At 33.1% G+C, this 22,775-nt stretch overlaps 1 protein-coding gene across 1 annotated transcript in view; it reads left to right on the top strand.

The window, feature by feature from the left end:
- LOC126884812 (short neuropeptide F-like) overlaps positions 1–22,775 on the top strand; it is a 270,988-nt gene that overhangs the window by 238,029 nt on the left and 10,184 nt on the right. Inside the window, exons 3-5 of the mRNA XM_050651056.1 lie at positions 10,042–10,190; positions 11,569–11,631; positions 15,694–15,762. Coding sequence (XP_050507013.1) covers positions 10,042–10,190; positions 11,569–11,631; positions 15,694–15,762 — 281 coding nt within the window. The remainder of the gene's footprint in view (positions 1–10,041; positions 10,191–11,568; positions 11,632–15,693; positions 15,763–22,775) is intronic.

The following is a 22,775-nucleotide window of genomic DNA, read 5'->3' as shown; positions in this document are numbered from 1 at the left end:
AAAAAATATAGTCCTCTTCATATTTCTATAAAATAATTTTTTTGCAAAAGGTACAGGAAGGGCTAAGTTCCGCAAAAACCACAAATTACCCCCTTTAAAGGGGTGAAAAGGGGGGTTCCGGGGCGAAATTTTTTAAGAAAAATTTAGTCTCATAATAGGCACTCCTTGATAAACCAGAAAAAAAAAATAAAACCGGACTTGTGTCCATTTTGCAAGGTTCAACCTCTGTTTCCTACACTATATCTTTTAAATCATTTTAACTAATATTATATTGATATCTTCGTCTGAATATTTACTAAAGCTGTTTCTTGGTGTTCTCTGTGGCAAGTTGTAAAACATTAATTTTCATCAACGTCACTGAATGTATTTTTGCGTAGCAACGAAAAGCGTCTGACGTAAAATACTTGACGACGGGAAATTAGCAAAAATGATAGCTGTAATTTTTATTTCTGTAGCTTTTTATTGGTCAGAATCTCTACGTGTGAAAAAAATCGCTGTAATTTTTATTCTTGTAGGTTTCTATTAGTCAGAATCTCTATGAATGAAATAATCGCTGTAATTTTTATTCTTGTAGGTTTCTATTGGTCAGAACCTATATGAATGAAATAATCGCAATAAGATTTTGAGTGGCTTGAGATCTTTACTCTTTGTGACTTCTATACTTCTTGGGATTCTGATTTCGCAATGATGCAGAAAGTTTGAAGATGTATTATTTATTATTTTTATGTGCTTCCGCATTAAATAATGAACATTTGTTATCCTCTATTAATGGCCTTTTGAAATACTTTAATTTTGTAAATAAAAAAAAACTCGTTTTTCATTTATTTTTATATATCCATTTTATGTGGAGAATAATACCTTGATAAAGAGGACTAAGGTACACAGACCCCAACCGTCCGCAGCATATTCCGTAGTTTCAACTTTTTCGCACACAGCTTGGTCTAATCACCTACACATTTCACGGATCTCCAGTCAGGATTAAGGACATGCGAGGAAGATATTCGGATAGTTGGTGTGTCTTTATTGTCTGAAAAAGTTTTTTCAAGCGCGCGCACGAACGAAATTATTTAATCCTGTGGATGTGTACGCCAGACTCTGCTCCTGCTGGTATATTAAATGCCATAAAGATGCTGGAATAAACAAGTGTTTACGATGGAGCAAAATTCGTGTTTATCTTTGTTAGAAATGTCTCGCAAGTTTGCTGATAAAACTTTAGAAACTTTAATTATTTTTGTCTTTTAATTTTTACATATATATTAAATATAGATATAAAATTTCAAAGATACAGTAGAACTTACATGTACTACAGCAATCTTGTGTCCCGTAAAAAGTTCGTTAAATTTTTATCGGTTTGGAATTTTTGTCGGATATGATCTAAAAGCGGTTTTATCTTATACATTCTTGAGAAAAATCTGCATTTTCGTTATCAGTGAAATGCTAATTATTCAGAAGAAGTTCAAATCTGTTTGTTGACATGACTTGTTTTATTCTTGTTATGTTGTTTTATTGTTGTTAGTTTTGGTAATTGAACAATACCAATTATAAAGAAATAGTCAGGATTCCTATAGAACGGGGTTGTTAAAACTGTAATATTATGATCGTCAAACCCCAACACATGGTTTTGCAAAAGCCCTGTATTCTGTGAAGTGACCTATATATCGTGTGTGGTCTTCTCTGACCGTTGTTTATATTTTAAGGTTTGCAGATGTGAATAGACAAACAGACAACATTATTAGTTTCTTTTCTTAGTTAGTTAGCTTTCAGATTTTGTATGGCAAAGACGGAATATAACGATTGATCATTTATCGTGATTTTCATTATAAACAACACTAAACCTGAGATTAGCTATTATTAGTAACATTGCATGTAAGTGTTCGGTTAATCAATATATTTATGTAATGATTCCTCATCTATCGAGCCGCTTGTACCTCTTATAATATATTACTTATCTACATTATTTACTTATCACTATTTTGTTGGTTGTCAAATACATTTGGTTATTTATTACATCAATATGTAATATGTTTGTATTTACTTTTTCATTACTGTGTCAAGTTTAATGATATAATATATGTTATTGCTTACATAGCAGAAAACCACTACGTCATCAAATGCACATCGTTGTGCTCTACTTTCGCAAGTAAACAAGTGATCATATGTTGTTTGGTCATTATTCCTTACCAATCTTTAAAAAAATATCGTAGTTCGTATTTTAAAAAAATTGTAAAACTAAGATTTTGTAAAAACTATTCGTGAGATCTCTTTACATACTAAAGAAACGAGGCTGTAAATTTGTCGGACAAGAGATCAACTATCTTTCGCAATTAATTAAACATGCTTTCAATTGAAAATTAAGAGTTTTTTACCTAATAACAAAACGTAAGAGCTACAAAGCAACCTGCGCTCTGAAAATTTTCGAAAGTAGTAGACTCGTTCAAACGCAGCAGTTAAAACCATTTTTAAGACTTTTGTCCACTGGATATCATAAAACTGATAGAAAACATTTATGTAAGAAATAAAATAGAAATGAAAGTCAATGGAATAATAACAGAACCCATAGAAACAAACACAGGAATCAGGCAAAGAGATTCACTAAGCCCTCTACTGTTTAACATTATGTTGGATGCAATAATAAAACAAGTGAAGAAAAAAAGAGGGTACAAAATGGGCAATAGAGAGATAAAAATACCCTGTTACGCTGATGACACCGTGTAAGTAGCAGAGTGCGAAGACGACCTACAAAGATTATTGCACGAGTTCAACATTAACGCAAAAAACAAAAAGCTTAGTAATTGCCTAAGAACCAATAAGATGCAAATTGGAGTTAGACAATCAAATTATACAACAAGTAATTACTTTCAAATATATGGAAATTAATCTATTAGCCGACAACAATATCGAAGAAGAGGCAAGAGACCAAATAATTAAAGTCAGTAGAACTAGTCCTGTCGCCAGGGGGGGTACAACGGCCTTCTTAATTCAGATGGACTTACCCAAGTTTTTTTTATGTATTTTGGCCCGTAGAACACGAATTTTTTGGGTAACAGTTGATCCGGATGTCGATAAGATTGTTATAAACCAAGAAGTTGAGGAATTACATAACAGCGATTTCTCGCAAAACAAAACATTTTTTTGTATTTTTTGGGCCATTCTAACCAAAAAATGTTCCTACAAGTTTTTTCGTAGGATGCATAGTTTTCGAGATAAACTCGGTTGAACTTTCAAAAAATCAAAAAATTGCAATTTTTGAACCCGAATAACCTTTGAATAAAAAATAAAATAGCAATTCTGCTTACCGCCTTTAAAAGTTTGAGTCAAATTATATCTGTTTTGAATATTTGCATTGCTAAAAATTTATTTTTTGATCGTTAAAAAAAGCTATAAACACATAGTGTTTCCCGTGCTTAATACATGCGTTTTAATGAATGCTCCGTAGAAATAGCCCCGCTTGCACTTTTACCTACTCTACCTACTCGTTCGATTTTAAATGAGAAATCATTGAAAACATCAATCAAGCACTAGGTGTTAATAGCTTTGTTGGACAATAAAATAATAATTTTTTAGCAATACAAATAATTAAAACCGGTATAATTTGACTTGAACTTTCAAATGCGGTAAGCAGAATTGCTATTTTATTTTTTAATCAAAAGTTATTCGGGTTCAAAAATTGTAATTTTTCGATTTTTTGAAAGTTCAACCGCGTTTATCTCGAAAACTATGCATCCTACGAAAAAATTTGTAGGAACATTTTTTGGTTAGAATGGCCCAAAAAATACAAAAAAATGTTTTGTTTTGCGAGAAATAGCTGTTATGTGATTCCTCAACTTCTTGGTTTATAACAATCTTATCGACATCCGGATCAACTGTTACCCAAAAAATTCGTGTTCTACGGGCCAAAATACATAAAAAAAACTTGGGTAAGTCCATCTGAATACAGTAGGCCGTTGTACCCCCCCTGGCGACAGGACTAAACAGCCGGATGCCTAAGCGACACAATTTGGAAAAACAAACACCTAAGATTGGAAACAAAGACCCGAATATATAAGTCAGTTATTAGGCCAGTTATGACTTACACGGCCCAAACAACACCAGATACAAGCAAAACACGAACAAGACATCTGGAAACCAACGAAATGAAGATCTTAAGAAGGATTGCTGGAAAAGAATTACAGGATAGGGTAAGAAGTGAGGAAATCAGACGCATATGTGGGGAGACAATATAAATACCTGGGTAAAGAACAGAAAAGAAGAGCGGAATGAGCACATAAGCAGGATGTGTTAATCGAGGATAGTAAGAATAGTCATGGACAAGTCACCGTTAGGCAGGAGAAGTATAGGACGCCCAAGGAAAAGATGGAATGACAATTTAGGGGCAGAATGAAAGGCATCGTTGAAGAAAAACAGTCAGTACTGCCTATATAAAAGAAGAAGAAGACTTTTGTAATCATTTTTAAAAAATGACGGTATACAGGGGACTATGTAGATTTGTAGAGTGTATTTTCACAAAACCTAAGAGGAAATTCTACAGAAAACAATCACAAATTAATAAATTCATTTAAGCATAAACGAACTACTGCTTGAAAGATTTTTATATCGCAGACAGACGTAATCGAAGCCAGTATAACATATTGAAAATATTTAGATAGGGTTCACCTTTAACTTCACACCGTTTGAAACGTCGATTTCTGATTTGATAGGGCTTGTAAAAACATTCAAATTCTGTGTGAATCCGAAGTAGACTACTTCTATTTTCGTTTAATTCCTCCGCTGCCATTAAAATAATGGAGCCATATTTGCTTTGTCTGTCTATTACCATATTACGGATGAGTTGTTGATTGATGACCATTAATTGGAGTAATGTTTTTTCATTATTTGGATCTATTCGTAATTTGTATCGACTGCTGGTGATTACTAATGCCGTGTTGTGCACACTACAAATAACTATAGTCGGTACTGTATAAATATATACAGTGTGGTCTATTATATACGCGTCGCTCTCTGTAGGAAAAACTACTACCTACTTATACATATATTTAAAGTTTTTTTCTTTATAGAAATATATACGGCCATTAACACTATATTTTAAAAATAATGTTAATTGGGTGTTCCAAAAAAGAGTGGTATATCACCTTTTGTTAACATAATTATCATTTTCCCTTTTCTTCTTTAAGTTGTAGAAATGATCGTGGCAATGTGGAATATGTTGACTGCTGCTCTAAATAGTTCGGCACTTCTGGACTCTTAAGTTCTTAAGCCAGGATGTTTTTCGTCTTCCCACATTTCGCTTTCCTCGGATTTTGCCTTGTATCATTAATAAGTTGTAGTAATGAGTATTTTTGCCCTCTCATCATATGTTCCAAGTACTCAAATTTTCGACTTTTTATAGGTAATATTATTTCCGCTTTATTTCCTATCCTTCTAGTTACTTCCACGTTTGACATTCTTTGAATCTATGATATTCGGCGGCCAACTTATTCAGATGTACTTGTTTTAATGTCCACACTTCCAAGTCATAAAGAAGAGTAGAGAACACCGAAGCATCCTTAGGCGTAGTTCTAACCTTATATCCCGACAACAAAGAAACGTTTTAAGTTTAATGAATGATGCACGTGCTATTTCAATACGTGTCTTAATTTCTTTGGTTTGGTCTACATTTGATGTTATCCATGTTCCTAAGTATTTGTGGTTATCCACACTCTCAATTACAGTATCTTCAATAGTCAATTGGATGTTTGCGTGTGCTGATTTAGTCATGATCATGTATTTAGTTTTCTTTAAATTCATCTTCCGTCCGTACTCATCACAGCATTCATTAAGGCGTTGAATTACGTTCTGTAAATCATTGTTGTTATTCGTTATTATTACTGTATCGTCTGCAAAACGTTACTTGTTAAAAACTTCTCCATTGATAGATATACCTTCTATTGAATCTGAGAGCTCTTCTTGAAATACAACTTCACTGTAGACATTGAAGAGTAGTGGGGCAGCACGCAACCCTCACGTACTCTTCTCTATATTTTAATATCTTGGGTGTCCCGGTTGTCAACTCTTACCTTGGCAGTTTGATTTCAATATATATTAGATATCATTTTCATATCACGACTCTCAATATTTTTTTGGCTATCATTTTCCATGCCATTTTCCCTATCACCATCTAAGTCTAACGTTAAATTGTGCAAACCTTGAATTGTGCATGTCTATCTGTCTGTCCGTAAACACAACTCCTTTATTAGAACAGATGGAATGACAAATGAATTGCCGAATGAGAGCTTATAACCGAAAGATTGTATTAAAGGTGAAAAATTTGACGTGTCGGATTTTCGGTTCCAGAGTTTCAAACGGAAGTACTGTTTTGAAGTCATCGAAATAGTACAAGCGATATATTATTCGGCGACGAGAATAAATATATACTTCCAGTTTTTATATTACTTTTAATTAAGAAGTTGCCGGAAGTGCCACATTATAGTCGCACATATTATATAATGTATCAATCGACGCGTACTAAAAAGTCAAGCTTAACCCTTATCCGGGCAAGGTAGGCCTGGCGGGCCCGAGACGCCAATCCTTTTATCATAAACTGCTAAAAAAATTTTATTGAATTTTATGCCTCACTGAATTTGTTTAGAAGTGTGTTTCCTTCAACATAGTCATGAGCTATTTAAAATATTCATTATCATTTTTGAAATTATTGCGTCGAAAGAATTTTGTCACGTAAAGAGGCAATACGGGCCTGTCGGGCCTTACTTGTATTTATACCTAAAGTCTAAATCTTTGTTACAGCAGTTAATCTGGCAGTCAGGTAATATTTTTGTGGATTATGTAAAAGACTTTTATGATTCCGGAAATCCAATAACAAAGTCTAAACGTGCAACAAACAATTTAAACATCTCTTTGATGTGAACATCAAAGAGGTGCTTACAATAGGTGTTATATCTATTCTAAATAAATTGTAAAAACTGATAATGATTGTTAGAATGTAATAGTATTTTTAGGTAGGTACATATACTAATTTTGATATAAATAATGCATCTGCTATCAGTCGTTTGATACCGATGTTAGTGTCGACAACTACTAAGCCAGTAAAATTATATTGAATTACAGTGAAAGTAGATAGTGCGAATAAAATATCCCGAAAACCATTATCAGCTGCAGAACTGCAATATATTGCTAGTAATTTATGGGATTCCGATTATGAAGAATCTCCTGAAGTAGTTGGCATTGAAAGTGACTCTGAAATTGAAGATCATCTTTCGGAAGCAAGTGAAGAGGATGATCAGCAAGTAGTATTGAGTGATAATGAAGAATAATGTGTAGCCACCAGTTCCCAGATTTCAGAGTGTGTCATTTTTTAAACTAAGGATGGAACTAACTGGAAGAGTAAACCACAACCGACAGGACGTATGCGATCCTGCGACATAATAAAAAGCAAAGTGCACAAAGTAGTGTTAGCCCCTGGTCAAAGTGTGGATGATCCTGTTGATTCCTTTTGTTTGTTTGTGGACGAAAAAATTGTGAACGAAATAGTGAAGTGTACAAATAAAGAAGCCGAAAAAGTCCTGGGGATAGAGAACTAGATATATTGCGACTCTACAGAGATATATGCCTTTATTGGACTCCTGCTAACTTCAGGGCACCTGAGTGTCAACAATCATAATGTAGATATACTTTGGAGTAAGTTTAATGGCCCTACTATATTTTCTCTTTTATACTCTTTCCTCAGAAGGGTTTTCACACAATAATCAAAGGCAACAACATCGTAATCTTTTTCCAGGGTATGCGTAAATACCAATCCCTCTTTTCAAATAAAATGGCCTATTAGATTTACAAAAGATTTTATTTATTTATTAATTAAGTCTTCTTTGGCTCCAAATCTTTATTACTTGTAAAAAAATATTTTTTTTACAAAAGTTTTTTTGCATTTCATTATTTTGTGCAAATCCTTCAGGTAGATCGCACCCTCGAGGTAGACCGCATAGGTACTAGGTATAGTAGCACCTTTTTTTAATCTAGAGAATTTAAATTTAACTTTAATAAAGAATCAAAAATGAATATTAGACATAATATATGGGTAAATATGAATAGTACATTAAAGAACAGTGGTGGGCCCAATGGACCCGAGTTGCCGGTTACGTAAGTAAAATGTGTTGCCCGGATAAGGGTTAAATATTTAGTTCTTGCTGTGATTTCATTTGCGGTTAAAAAGTTATGACCAGAAGTATTTCAAAAATGACTCAAAATTAGTGAAATCGTATATCAATCGACGCAAGGTTACACAAAGAATAAATATCGACTTGCGGTTCTATCTTTCCGATCACGTTGAGTTAAAAACTAGGACTTATGAAGTCCATTTGCATATTTTTATAATTTTAATATCAGGTTTCCTATCATTCAATAATTCTGCAGATGTCACATTATCTAAACGATGGTTTTTCGGAGTTTGTGTCAAAATATAATGCTTCAGCCCTTATCGCTTGATTCCAGAATGCTTTTGGCATATTAACTTCTACCATTACTCTTGATTTATCAATTAAATTTCTATTGAAGCGCTTTGCTTTTCTGTCTAATCTCATTTGAAATATACTCACCGGCACAAAATTCCTCCACCCAAAATTTTTGATTAAGTTCGACAATTTATAACTTTATTATTTGTACTCCAATTTTCAAGAGTCTTGCACTAATTTGTAGGTTCATGTATTGGTATCGTTTGGTATTATTCCGATAATACAAATTTTTTGCTTAGATGGCATTATACGGGGGTGAATGAAAACGTTGTTTTTTCTCCTAATTTTAAAAAATTCTGTGGAAAAATTGGAGGGCTGATTTTGTTTCATAGCCCTGTCATATTATCCCGGAAGCATCACTAAAATTGTGATTTTTGAATTATCCGAATATCTCTATTCTTGTAAGAGCTGTATTATTTTTTGTAAATAAAAACACTGATTGACTCATAAAATAGAGGTTGGATTGATAAGATCCGAATGGCCGGCATGCAGCCCAGATCTCAATCCTATTAAGCATTTACAAGATGAACTAAAAAAAGCTATTCGCCGTCATCCTAGCCCTCCAGAAAATTTGGTACAGTTATGGCCCTGGTAGAGGAATATCGGGCTATTCCTCAGACAAGGATAACACATCTTTATTCGATGCTAAACAGATTGCGAGCAGTCGTTGCTGCAAGAGGTGGACGTGGACATACCCGCTATTGAGTTGTTTTGTTTTGTTGTTAATTTTGTTTTGTTTTGTTAATTTTAATGCGTTTGATATTTTTAATTAAATAAACCTTCAAAGCAGTGTTTTTTACAGCTCTTACAAGAAAAGAGATATTCGGATAATTCAAAAAACAAAACCTTAACGATACTTCCAGGATTCCAATTTTTCCACAGAATTTTTTAAAGTTAGGAGAAAAAACAACGCTTTTATTCACCCCCGTATAATGCCATCTAAGCAAAAAATTTTTGTTACCGGAATAATAACAAACGACATCAATACATGTACCTACAAACTGATGCAAGAATGTTGAATGGGTTGCATATGTGAGTTCATTTTAAATGAAGTAAAGTAACACAGACTTACTCACAATCATTTAATAATACTTCGACAGTATTATTAAATGATTGTGAGTAAGTCTGTGTTTCTTTACTTCATTTTGATGCAAGAATCTTGAAAATCGGAGCACAAAAATAATAAAGTTATAGATTGTCAAAGTTAATCAAAAATTTTGGGTGGCGGAATTTTGTGCCGGTGAGTGTATATTCTCTCCCATTAAGTAATTGGTCCTGCAATGTCTACTTATATGAAATATTTCTAATAATCTTTTAGCATCAGACTTTGTATTAAATTTTAACCTTGTCATTTTACCCTTAACACATGAGTCACAAAATTCAACTTGGTTTAATTCAAAAATTTCTAGGTCTGAATCATTTTTTTATTACAAGTTTTCTTAGTTTTTCTAATAATGTTTTATGCTATACGGCATATACAAAAGTAACTACAAAATCCAATTTAATTCAATAATAGTATAAACAATATTCTTTTTTACAGACAATATCCACGATCTGGTTGAGATTCTTATGCAAAAGGACATTGACGACCAACTTGGTCTGCACCAGGTAGAAAGACGTAGACAACCTCAACTTCGTCTCAGATTTGGAAAACGCGCCGATGACTTTGATGCTTACATGTCTCATGCTGTAAGTACTGCAATGATTTTAACAATTAATTTACTTAATTTTTATTTCAATTTATTTACACTTATTAATTTAATTTATTTTTACGAATCACTATTAACGCTAAACATAATTTACCTACAAAGTTTATTTCCAGAAAATAACACGCGCTTATCCGCTTGTGAAAGAGACTTAGAACAAAAACTGGAACAGTGGAGACAAGCTCTGGAGGAAAAAGGTTTAAAACTTAGTAGGACAAAAACAGAGTATTTGGAATGTTCATTTAAAGATGGAGTTACTACAAATAAAATGGTATCTTTGGATGGTAAAATGATTGTGAAAAGCAATAGTTTTAAGTACCTAGGATCGGTATTACAGAGTAATGGAGAAATAGATGGAGATGCATGCAGTAGAATTAGGGCTGGATGGATGAAGTGGAAAGAAGCGAGTGGTGTGTTGTGTTGTGTGACAGAAAAATTCCAATGAAGCTGAAGGGAAAATTATATAAAACAGCCATAAGACCGGCTATGATGCACGGAACTAAATGTTCGGCAGTGAAAAAGAAAGAGGAACAACGAATGCATGTGGCGGAAATGAGAATGCTTAGATAGATCAGTGGAGTGACAAAGAAGGATAAAATTAGAAATGAGTATATTAGGGGAAGTCTAGGTGTGGCACCAATTGATGCCACAATGAGAGAGCATAGGTTAAGATGGTTTGGTCATGTTCAACGTCGAGACGTTAATCACCCAATACGAAGAATAGCTGAAGTGCAGATTCCTGGAAGGAGTAGGAGAGGAAGACCAAAGAAGACCTGGGGGAGACGATAAGGCAGGACATGTTGGTAAAGGGGATTAACATTGATATGACCCAAGATAGAATTGTGTGGAGAAATGCAATTAGGGAAGCCGACCCCGCATAGGGATAAGGCAAAGAGAATGATGAACACGCGCTTATCCGTTTATCAAACTTTGCGGAAACGAATGCTTGTTGCGGAAGTGAGAATGCATAGATGGATGAGTGTAGTGACAAAAAAGGATGAAACTATGAATGAGTATATTAGAGGAAGCCCAGGGGTGGCACCAACTGATGCCAAAATGAAGGAGCGTAGGTTAAGATGGTTTGGTCATGTTTAACGTCGATAAGTCTACCACCCAATACGAACAATTGCTTATCTGCGGGTTCTTGTGAGGAGTAGGAGGGGAAGACATGGAGGACACGCTTAGGCAGAACATGTCGGTGAATGAGAACGATATTGATGATAGGACCGAAGATAGAAACTTACGGAGAAACGTAATTAGGGAACCGACCCCGCAGAGGAATAAAGACCAATAGAATAATGAAGATGATGATTATTATTATTATTATTTGTAAAAATAATGTAAAATTTTATCTTTTCCAGAACGGCAACGAAAGACCTCCGTCTCTACGTCTACGATTCGGAAAACGAGGTGATGATACCACAGTAAGTAAACTATATTTTTGGTTAGTTTTTGTAATGATATTTAACTGTAAATTGTATGTCACACGTAGTCTCGTATGCAACAGGAATAGAATAAATCACTTTTCAAAGTTCTCTCCATCAAAGCTCCTTCGTCGCTCGACCTTCCAATGTGCTCATTAAACTAGTCCATATGTTGCATCACTTGTAAGTAAATATCCTCATCACCATCATCAATGGCTTTACAACTCTTCGTGAGTCTTTGCCGCGTTCACTATTGCCTTTCATATTTGTCGGTCCTGTGCCACTATTACATATCCATTGTCTCACTCCCATTTTCTCCAGATCTTCTCTGACTGCATCTTTCCACCATTTTCTAGGCCGTCCTATAGACCTTCTCACATCTGGCCTTTTCCACAACACACATAAGGCGATTGTCTTTACTGCGTATCACGTGACCTGCCAATCTGAGTCTATTTGCCTTTTTCTGACTAGATTTTCCTTTCCAAAGAGAGAACTCGCTGTTGCATCTTCAACTCCATTCGTTTGTCACGCTGTCTCTGAAAGGGCCATATATCATTCGAAGGATTTTTACGATTAAGTAAATAACTACTGTATTTTTTTAAATAAATACATTTTTACACAGTTCTTTATTTTGTAATTTTGATTTTTGCCTTTTTTACTATTTTCTTTTTAATTTGCAAGAAAATTTGATATTCTTGTATGAAAGGACACCAAATTTGGTTTGTCCAGGAGTTCAAAAGACAAATTTCTAAAAATGAACAAATAGCTTCTTAATAATTATATAAATTGTGGATTATGTTGGCCAACAACCCCAATGTAATAATATTATTTGCACTTAATTTTAAATTCCAAAGGATGAAAAACGTCCCGATGTTATGTCCAGATTATTTCCATTTTAGCTTCAATATTTTTCATAACATTTAATCGCTTACCCAAACAAAGGGAGATACTTGCAATGTTTATCTAGGTTCTTTTAGGATAATACGACCTTTTCTCCATTCAATCGACCTTTTTTGGAAAAAAAAATTATATTAGAGTTGATTTTTAATTATAGTAGAGGATCCGATATAAAGTCGATCTGCACCGATCTGTTTAATGGATAAAAAATATTTAATATGTAGGTATGTAATTTAGTATGTTAACAATAAAATTATAAAAAACAGGGCCCGATATAATTTTGTTCTGACTATAATTAATTAATAATTAAAAAATATCTTTTTTTTTAAAAAAGAGTGTATGTGTGTGTAATTTGTACGCACGTAAGAAGTTATACTTCTATTATATGATCTCTTAAAAATAAATATATTTTAAACAGTTTGTTTTAATTTTTTTAAACACCAAACTAATTTTGTGCTTACCGCTTTCAAAAAAAAATAAAAAAAAAAGTATAGGATTGCTCCGGACTCGAACTCAAGACCTCTCGATCTCTGGTCGAATGCTATACCAAATAAGCTACGAGAACTGTGTCTGTATCGGTTTGGACGTACCTAATGACAATTCACGGTAACAAACAGACTGGAAGGTGAAGTAAAATAAATATACAATAAAATGTTTTAATAATACTCATCTTACTCCTGAGGAAGACAAATCCAAAGACACAAAAATTATAATAAATATATTTACTACAAACACTAATATATTCTTTTCAGACCTTTTCTTGCACTGATATATTTATACATAACTTGAAAGATTCAGCAACTAAACTAAACGCCATACTGTCTGTGTGCGCATGCGCGCAGTACTATGAAATTTTACTCTCAATCGCGCCTAAAGAAGTATAACTTCAAAAAATAAGACCCGGCAGATATTATAAAATAGGCAGTTGAAGCGTAGCACTGGCCCTGTTATCTTCCTTGTATACCGTAGGCCCTATACAGGGTGTAACAAAAATACAGGTCATAAATTAAAGTACATATTCTGGGACCAAAAATAGTTCGAATGAACCTAACTTACCTTAGTACAAATATGCACATAAAAAAAGTTATAGACCTTTGAAGTTACAAAATGAAAATCGATTTTCTCGAATATATCGAAAACTATTAGAGATTTTTTTATTAAAAATAGACATGTGGCATTCTTATGCCAGGAACATTTTAAAGAAAAATTATAGTGAAATTTGTGCACCCCCTAAAAATTTTATGGGGTTTGGTTCCCTTAAACCCCCCCAAACTTTTGTGAACGTGCCAATTAAATTATTATTGTGGTACCATTAGTTAAATTCAATATTTTCAAAACTTTTTCGCCTCTTAATATTTTTTCGATAAGGCAGTTTTTATCGAGATGCGGCTTCTTTTTTAATATGTTTACATAAAAAAATTATGGGGGTTTTGTGCCTTTAAACCCCCCAAATGTTTGTGTTTTTCCCATTAAACTATTACTGCGATACCATTAGTTAAACACAGTGTTTTTAAAACTTTTTTGCCTCTTTGTATTTTTTCGATAAGTTACCTTTTATCGAGATGTCTTCTTTTTTAATATGGTTCAAAATATACCTAAAAATGTAAAACATAAATAAATTTTCATATTTTTACCAAGTCTCCATAATCGTACTTAACCATATACAAATATGTGGTGGATTTGAAAAATATTCAAAATATCTCGATAAAAAATAACTTTTCGAAAAAGTACTAAGAGGCAAAAAAATTTTTGAAACATTGTGTTTAACTAACGGTACTACAATAATAATTAAATTGGAACGTACACAAAAGTTTGGGGGGGGGGGGTTTAAAGGAACAAAACCCCCATAAAATTTTTAAGGGGTGTCCAAATTTCACTATAATTTTTTCTTAAGATACTACTGCCATAAGAATGCCACATGTCCATTTTCAATAAAAAATCTCTAATAGTTTTCGATATACATATTGGAAAAAATCGATTTTTATTTTGTAACTTGAAAGGGTTGTAACTTTTTTCTGTGTACATTTGTACTAGGGTAAGTTTGGTTCAATCGAACTATTTTTGTCCCAGAATATGCGATTAAATTTATGACCTGTATTTTTGTTACACCCTGTATATAGCAGACTACCCTGCTATACTCCCAAAGCCACGTGAGCGGTATAAAACGGGAGACTATTTTTATTAGATATTATTTTAGATTTTTTAGATCATTCGAAAAAAAAGTCTCTTGTAATTTTGCTCTCAAGTTTATCATTTTCGAGTTATAAACAATTTAAAACTAAAAAAAAAACGAAAAATTACGATTTTCAAGGCTCAAAACACAAGTAAAAAATATAAATTTTTGTAATCATCAAGCAACTAAATTCAAGTTAAAACCTTCTTCTATCAGGTCCCGATAAGAATTTTTATGGTGTTTTATTCTAAAATATATTTTTTAATTGTTAATGAGGAAGGTTCCTTATGGAAAGACGGGCGATCGTGCTGCATTAAGAACTAAATAACAATGTTTTAAAATGAAACAAGTCCAAAATACTTATCAAGAACTGGACAATTCGATGTAATATAAGTTTAAAATTGTTTCTAATTCCCCGTGTCCGTTTCTTCTAGATGGACGATCATAAATAAATCGTGATGTAAAAAAATGGTTTTATTGACAGCTACTGAATTATTACATTACAGTTGTTGGTTAGGTTAAATTTTATGATATACTGCCCTAAATTGACAGCTACTGATAATTACACTTTTGTAACTTCGACGTAACTTCAAACAATGACTTACGCAGTTGAGTTATTTTTATTATTGAGATATTTTTTACTTATGTTTTTGAGCCTTGAAAATGGTCATCGATGGAACTCGAAAACTATCAACTTAAGAAAAATTACAAAAGACCTTTTGGTCTCGAATAATCCAAAAATTCTAAAATAATTTCTGCTCTGGCCGAAAAAAACTTTTTAAAACTTTTTAATAATTAATTATTATAGAACAAACTTGTATCGGATACCCCTTGTTTTTTATAATTTTTATCGCACTAAATTACCTATAAAATAATTTTTATCCATTAAACAGATCGTTGAAGATAGACCTTATATTGGATACCCTACTATTAAGTTCTTGCAGCTTTCAAATTAGATCTTAGTTCTTAATTCTGATTTTTTTTTCTTTTAGGGAACAAACGAAAGATCTCCTTCTTTGAGGCTCCGATTCGGCAAAAGATTTGATGACGTCCCAGTACCGGTAAGTTGGGCTAATTTAGCCATTGACGTTGTATAAAACGGAAAACGGGGGCATTTCAGAGGATGTTTTCTAATTTTAATTAAATACAGATATACAGAGTGGACTAAAACCCTGGAAACGCCTAATTATATCTTAAATGAATTGTACAAAACCGAGATGCGCTTATTCTTCAATATGAAGATTTCAAATTATATGCTTGCAATGTTGCCAGATTTTCCATATGTCAAACATATCAAGGAAGTTTACACATATGAGGTGGTGCAGTTATGGTGTGGGGTAGAATAATAATCGTTGGCAGAGTGGACTTCGTTTTTACAGATCGCTTCCTTACAGTTCAGCGGTACCTCGACACCATTATTCAACCTATCGTTCGTTCGTCTTCTGATGCTGTTGGTCAAAATTTTCACCTCATGCATGATAATACTCGTCCACAAGTCGCACGCCTAGTGACATACTGGATTGCCAACGAAGGTATTGACGTGTTGCCTTGACCAGCACAATTTCCCGACCTGAACCCCATCGAACATGTATGGTACATGCTTCAACGAAGAGCATGTATGGGAATTAGTCAACATATTTATTTACTTAAATATACATCCACCAGGTATAAACCCATAAAGGTGTACATAAGCAAACTACATACATTGACTGAACACTTGATGACATAATATAAAATAAAATAAAGAATAACCAAAAATGTTTCTGTTGTTAATACACATACACAATAATAAACAAAGACCTTAATAAAGAAAAATAACATGGCATCAATTTGATAAGCTATTGCGTATTTCGCGTTTAAAGATGTTAAAACTAAGAAAAAAATGTCCACAGATCTTAAGTTATTTACACTTCTGCACATACTTTTTATCGGACAATAGAAATTATGTTGCGAATTAGGCACCGAAATATGAAAAGTTACACCTGAACGTGACACAGCTCGTGGTACATTAAAGTCTACAAGACTAAGCAAAACAACGCTATTAATTAGGCAATTGACAATTTTGAAGATGAATATTAGGCCGTTTATTTCACGCTGCTTACGCAGTGAATGGAATCCAAACTCAGAAAGGAGTAAATTATAGCTATAGCCTCTAACCGGATATCTGTTATATTTTTTGAGGTAACAATATCTTAAGAATCTTTTTTGAACAGATTCAAGATTAGAGACAAGTTCTGCATGATTAGGATTCCATACCACGCTGCAGTAATTAAGTTTACTACTAACTAGTCCAAAATATAAACTACGCAAAGTTTCCACAGACGTTACATCTCTGCAGCTTCTAATAATATATCCTAAAGATTTGGTTGCTTTAGAGACCACGGTATTAATATGAGTTGAGAATGTTAATTTACTGTCAAATATAACACCAAGATCTTTAAACTCTGAGGTAGAAGACAGTAAAATGTTGTTGACCTTATAATCGAAATGTATGTTATTGATCTTTCCGGTATAGGACATTACTTTACATTTCTTTATATTTAAGGATAGTTGATTAAACCACGAAACACCATTCATTAATGGCAGAGATATCCTGTTGAAGTTTAACTCAGTCGGAAATATGGATAATTTTGCGAAATATTTTCATATCGTCCGCGTACAACAGTGTTTCAGAGTCTACGATGGAGCAGATATCATTAACAAAAAGGAGAAATAATAAGGGACCCAGATTTGACCCCTGAGGTACTCCAGACGTGGCAACAAAACGAAAAGATCGAAAGCCTTGATATTCTACGAACAAACTCCTATCAGTTAAATATGATTTCAGTAATATTTGAAAGTTATTGGAAATTCCAAACTGATCTAATTTTGTTAGCAATTTATTGTGTGAGACTCGGTCAAATGCTTTACTGAAATCAGTGTATATGACGTCCACCTGTTGTCTTGAATCTAAAGCTGACGAAACATATTCTGTAAATATACAAAGATTTGTTGCCGTACTTACTCCGAGCTTTCACAAAACCATGTTGACTGCTGGTAATCAAACAACGCACATGAGCATACAAGTAATCTGTCAAGATAATTTCGAACAATTTAGAGAATGCTGATATAAGAGCGATAGGTCGATGGTTAGATATATCAGAGTTTGAACCTGATTTAAAAATAGGGCAAACTCTTGTATTTTTCCACGCAGTTGGAAATGTTGTTGTCTTAAGAATGAGGTTAAAAATTACAACAAGTGGTTCTATGAATGACTCGACGTGAAATTTAAGTATCGAAACAGGAAAATTTTCAGGACCGCAGGAAAATTTATTTTTTAATTTCTTTGCACCTTCTATAATATCGTTACTGGTAATTTTACCGATATTAAAGTAAGAACTTGGATTATAATTAAAATCAGATGTAATAGAAGGAGAGCTATTACTATCAGAAATATAAACACTCTTAAAGAAGTTTGCAAATGCGTTTACTATATCTTGACTCGTGGTAAACTTATCACTACCGTATTTCATCAGACCAGGTATCCGTGATTTTTATTATTTTTGGCATTAACAAAGTTCCAAAATTGTCTCGCATCTGACTTAAAAGAATTTTGGGATCTTTCAACAAATTTTTTATATTCTAGTTGTATTTCTAATTTAATAGTTCTCCTGAGATCTTTAGCTCGTTGGAGGTAAAAACAATATTTACTTCGTCTATACATTCTCAGATAATGATATTTACGTTTAACTTTGGCGATTATTTCAGATGTAAACCATGCTGGATATTTTTGAGATCTAGTTGAACTAAGTGGAACACATTTATCTATAATTTCTTGGAGAGACAAACTAAACGAATCTACAGCAGAATCTACATCTGAAAAATGTTTTAAATGACTCCAGTCCATTTCGGTTAAAAGTTTGTTAAATTTATTTACGTTATATTTTCTAAAATTAAGACGTTTCTGATTCGGAACAAAATATTCATCTTCTTTGACTTCATACGGAAAATAACAAGTTAAAGCAGGATGATGATAATCAATAGGAACTAAGGCATTGACTTCAGGTGTAACTTCGCAACTAAAAACTGACGGTGTTACAATCAAATCTAATATCTTTCCATGTATATTTTTTATTTTTTTACATTGTACAGAATCTGTATAGTTTAATAGTTGAACAAATCTATTAATTAAAGGAGTTATTTGACTATTATTAACATAACATGCCGCAAGATCTGTTAAATTAAAATCTCCAATTAAAACGAACTCATGAGTTTCATGGAAAGTTTCAATATAGTCAAAAAAATCAGAATACTCACTAAATGTCACGTTAGGTGGGATATAAACTGTTATAAAGAAGATTGGTTTGCTATTGGTTTTGAAAACTTTAACACATAAAACATCAATTTTTTCTATAGGAAACACTACACTATGTTGTTCTGAATGACACACGTTATTATTTACGGCAAAAATCACTCCTCCTCCAAACTTGCCAAAACTTCGATCTTTACGATAAACTATACGGTATGGTAATATATACAAGCCATTTCGTTTCCTAGAGCGTCTGATAGAAGAATCTCATTTTGTCTATGAACGGTAGATGTAGAGCCGTAACCACCAGTCTTGGCCCAGCTAGACACCAGCCGTATAGCGTCCACCAGGCCATATTAATTTTAATTAAAAGCATTCTTAACAATTTTTGTTGTACATTAAATACTACTAATAACCATAAGATCGAGAACGATATCGGCAAATTGTTATGGAATCTACCCACGCCTAAAATTTGGGCACGGTACTTAAAGAAGTATAGCGACACGCTTCATTTATTATTTTTTAATTGCTAATTTTAAATATTAACTTTTCTCAAAACGTAAGAGTACGTCTCATGTTAATTTCACATGTGTTTTCGTTCCTAAAATACAAAACCAGATTGTATAAAATTAATGATTTTTTCAGGGAAACACAAATTGCGTAATAGATTACGATGCCAGATTAACCACGCTTTTTATGTCAACTTTTTAAAAACTACAGAAAGGTTCTCAGCTTTTAAAACGCCAGATTTAGTAATTCATCGCCTTTTCTGGTCACATGGTAGAACCACATGATGACATAAATGCGTTTGTGGTCTCGGCCAGTATCGTCACAGCGGGCACGCGATGCAGTCACACCCTCACAAAAATAACAAACCCTTACGAGATATAAGCGAAGCACGCTTGTTTACCCTAAATAAATAAATATATTACTGTTCGTTGTTTTACACTTATTTTAATTTCATTTAATTGATTCCGCACAACGGAACAGAAGAAAGAAGAATAATCACAAATTACTTATCCAAAACAATTAAAGAAGAAATTACGTCTCTTCCTAAAAATTACCTTAAACTTTTCCGATGTGTGTATAAAGGGTTGTCTACAGCTCCGTTTCTTCCATTTTTTAAGATCTTCCTAGTTTCCGTCCTGCAATCCTTTCTTTGACATGGCTTCGTCGACTTCATTCTTCAATGGTCTCGGTCATCCTTCTCTTCTTGTTCCTCTGGGGCTCCATTTTGCAACCTTGTGTATTCATATACCTTCTGCTCTGCGTACTTGGCGCTAGCATTTTAGTCTTCTCTCATCTATATACTGCGGAGCAGTTTTCCACTTTCGTTCTTTTCCTTATATCTTCATTCGATATGCTGTCTCTTCTGGTCAGGCCACAGCATCTTCTCCAGTATTCCATTTCGGTCGCCAGAATGCTTCTTCGGTTTTCTGTATATGACCCAAATTTCTGCTGCATATGTCATGATACTTCGTACCATTGTTTTAGTATACCATTTTTTTGCATTTTCTTGATGGTTTTATTCCATATCACACTATGGGGTTGTCTTACATAAGATCTTGTTTGTCCCAAACTATTTTTTATCTCTTCTTCTGTTGTTCCGTTTTTCGACATTATACCCAAATATTTAAAATTCTTCATTCCTTTTATTTCTACGTGTTCTATTTCCAAATTTTTGAATTCTCCTTCCGATATTGCTAGGTTTCCCGTTTCATTCATATTTATTTCTAGGTCCACCTTTCTGTATTCCTCTTTTAGTTTTCTTACCATGTAACTGATATCTTCCACATCTTGAGCCATCACCACCTGGTCGTTTTCAAAAATACAATGCGTAGAGATAATCGTCCCTTATCAGTATTCCCATACCCCTACATTTTGACTTCCAAGTTGTTATAGTACAAGATCCGAATAGGAGGTCACCATAGGAGGAAACATTTTTTTTATTAAATTTCATACATAGACAAATATTTCTAGCATGGGTTGCCTATCAAAATCGTGTCATAGCTATCATTAAAGGGGGGCCGAAGGGGTTGAAATTAATATTCCAAACACATTTTTTTTAAAGTATGGTAGAATTATTTTATTTTTAAATTAAATAGGCATATTCAGTACAATTCATAGATTACTCAAGAAAAAATTCAAGGAAAAATGCTGAAAAATAAGTCAACGGTGGCAAATTTTTAAAAGACACCTCAAAATATAGTGAATTTTGCGGTGGACATAAGAACTCATCATTGAATCATGGTAAACAAAAAATTCAAAAAGATGTCATTAGCTTATGAGTTTTTCGAGGTAACGCTGTCAAGTTTTTTTAGTTTTATTTAATTTTGACTTTTTGATATCACTCAGAAATCTAAACAAAGATTTTTTTTTGCAAAAAAGGGTGAAAATCAACATATTTATTATTGTTAAACAAAAAATAAGCAAAAAACAAAAATATCTTTACAGATTACCTCAAGGAATGTCTAAAGAAAATATATACAAATCTCCAGGCGAGTTGGTCAAGTAGTTTTTGAGTTACAATGTCTACAGCCTGAAAAAAGCAGTTTTAATCAAAACGCGTTTAAAGTATTGTTAACTTTTATTTTTAATTTCTTTTTGTCTGTCAAATCGTAAAGTGATGCACACTGGAATATGTTTTTAAATCGCGGAGTAATTTACAAAAGAAAATAAGAACAGCTGTTGACCGTTTCTCACTACGCTCAAGCGCGTTGGCACGAACTTGCTATAAAACGAGTCGAAAGTAGTAGGTAGGGAGATAGTGTTAAATAGGAGCTTCGACTCGATTCGCAACAGTTTCGCGCCAGCAAGCTTGAACGTAGTGAACAACGGCCAACAGCTGTTTTTATTTTCTTTTGTAAATTACTCCGCGATTCAAGAAGATATTCCGGTGTGCATCATTTTACGATTTGAAAGACAAAAAAGAAATTAAAAATAAAAGTTGACAATACTTTAAACGCGTTTTCCTCAAAACTCCTTTTTTTTTCAAAGGCTGTATACGTTGTAACTCAACAAGTACTTGACTGGAATTTTGTATATATTTTCTTTAGACATTCCTTGAGGTAAAGCTGTCGAGTTATTTTTTGTTGTATGCTTATTTTTTGTTTAACAATAATAAATATTTAATTTTCACCCTTTTTTACAAAAAAAATCGTTGTTTTAACTTCTGAGTGGTACCAAAAAGTCAAAATTCGATAAAACTAAAAAAACTTAACATCGTTACCTCGAGAAATTTATAAGCTAATAAAATCATTTTGCATTTTTTGTTTACCACGATTCAATGATGGGTTCTGATGTCCACCGCAAAATTCATTATATTTTGAGGTGTCTTTTAAAAATTTGCCACCCTTTTTTTCAGTATTTTTCCTTGATTTTTTTCTTGAGTAAGCTATGAATTGTACTGAATATGCCCATTTAATTTAAAAATAAAATTATTGTACCATACTTTCAAAAAAAAATGTGTTTGGAATATTGATTTCAACTCCTTCGGCCCCCCTTTAATGATAGCTATGATACGATTTTGGTAGGCAACCCATGCTAGAAATATTTGTCTATGTATGAAATTTAATAAAAAAAAATGTTTCATTCAGCAAGCAGATGGGTACATTTTGACCTCCTATTTGGATCTTATTACACCTTGGACCTCCCATATGGACTATTAGTGCGTGTTCTAAAAATATTTTCAATAGAATTGGTGACATTGGGCATCCCTGTAGTAGTCCTTTGGTTGTTTTGAAGTTGGTAACTATCTTGTTTTTGATTTTTATATATACTTCATTT

This window comes from Diabrotica virgifera, chromosome 5 (assembly GCF_917563875.1).
Source record: "Diabrotica virgifera virgifera chromosome 5, PGI_DIABVI_V3a".
NCBI lineage: Eukaryota > Metazoa > Arthropoda > Insecta > Coleoptera > Chrysomelidae > Diabrotica > Diabrotica virgifera.
Note: the sequence above shows the minus strand (reverse complement) of the source record. Positions and strands in the feature narration are given on the sequence as shown.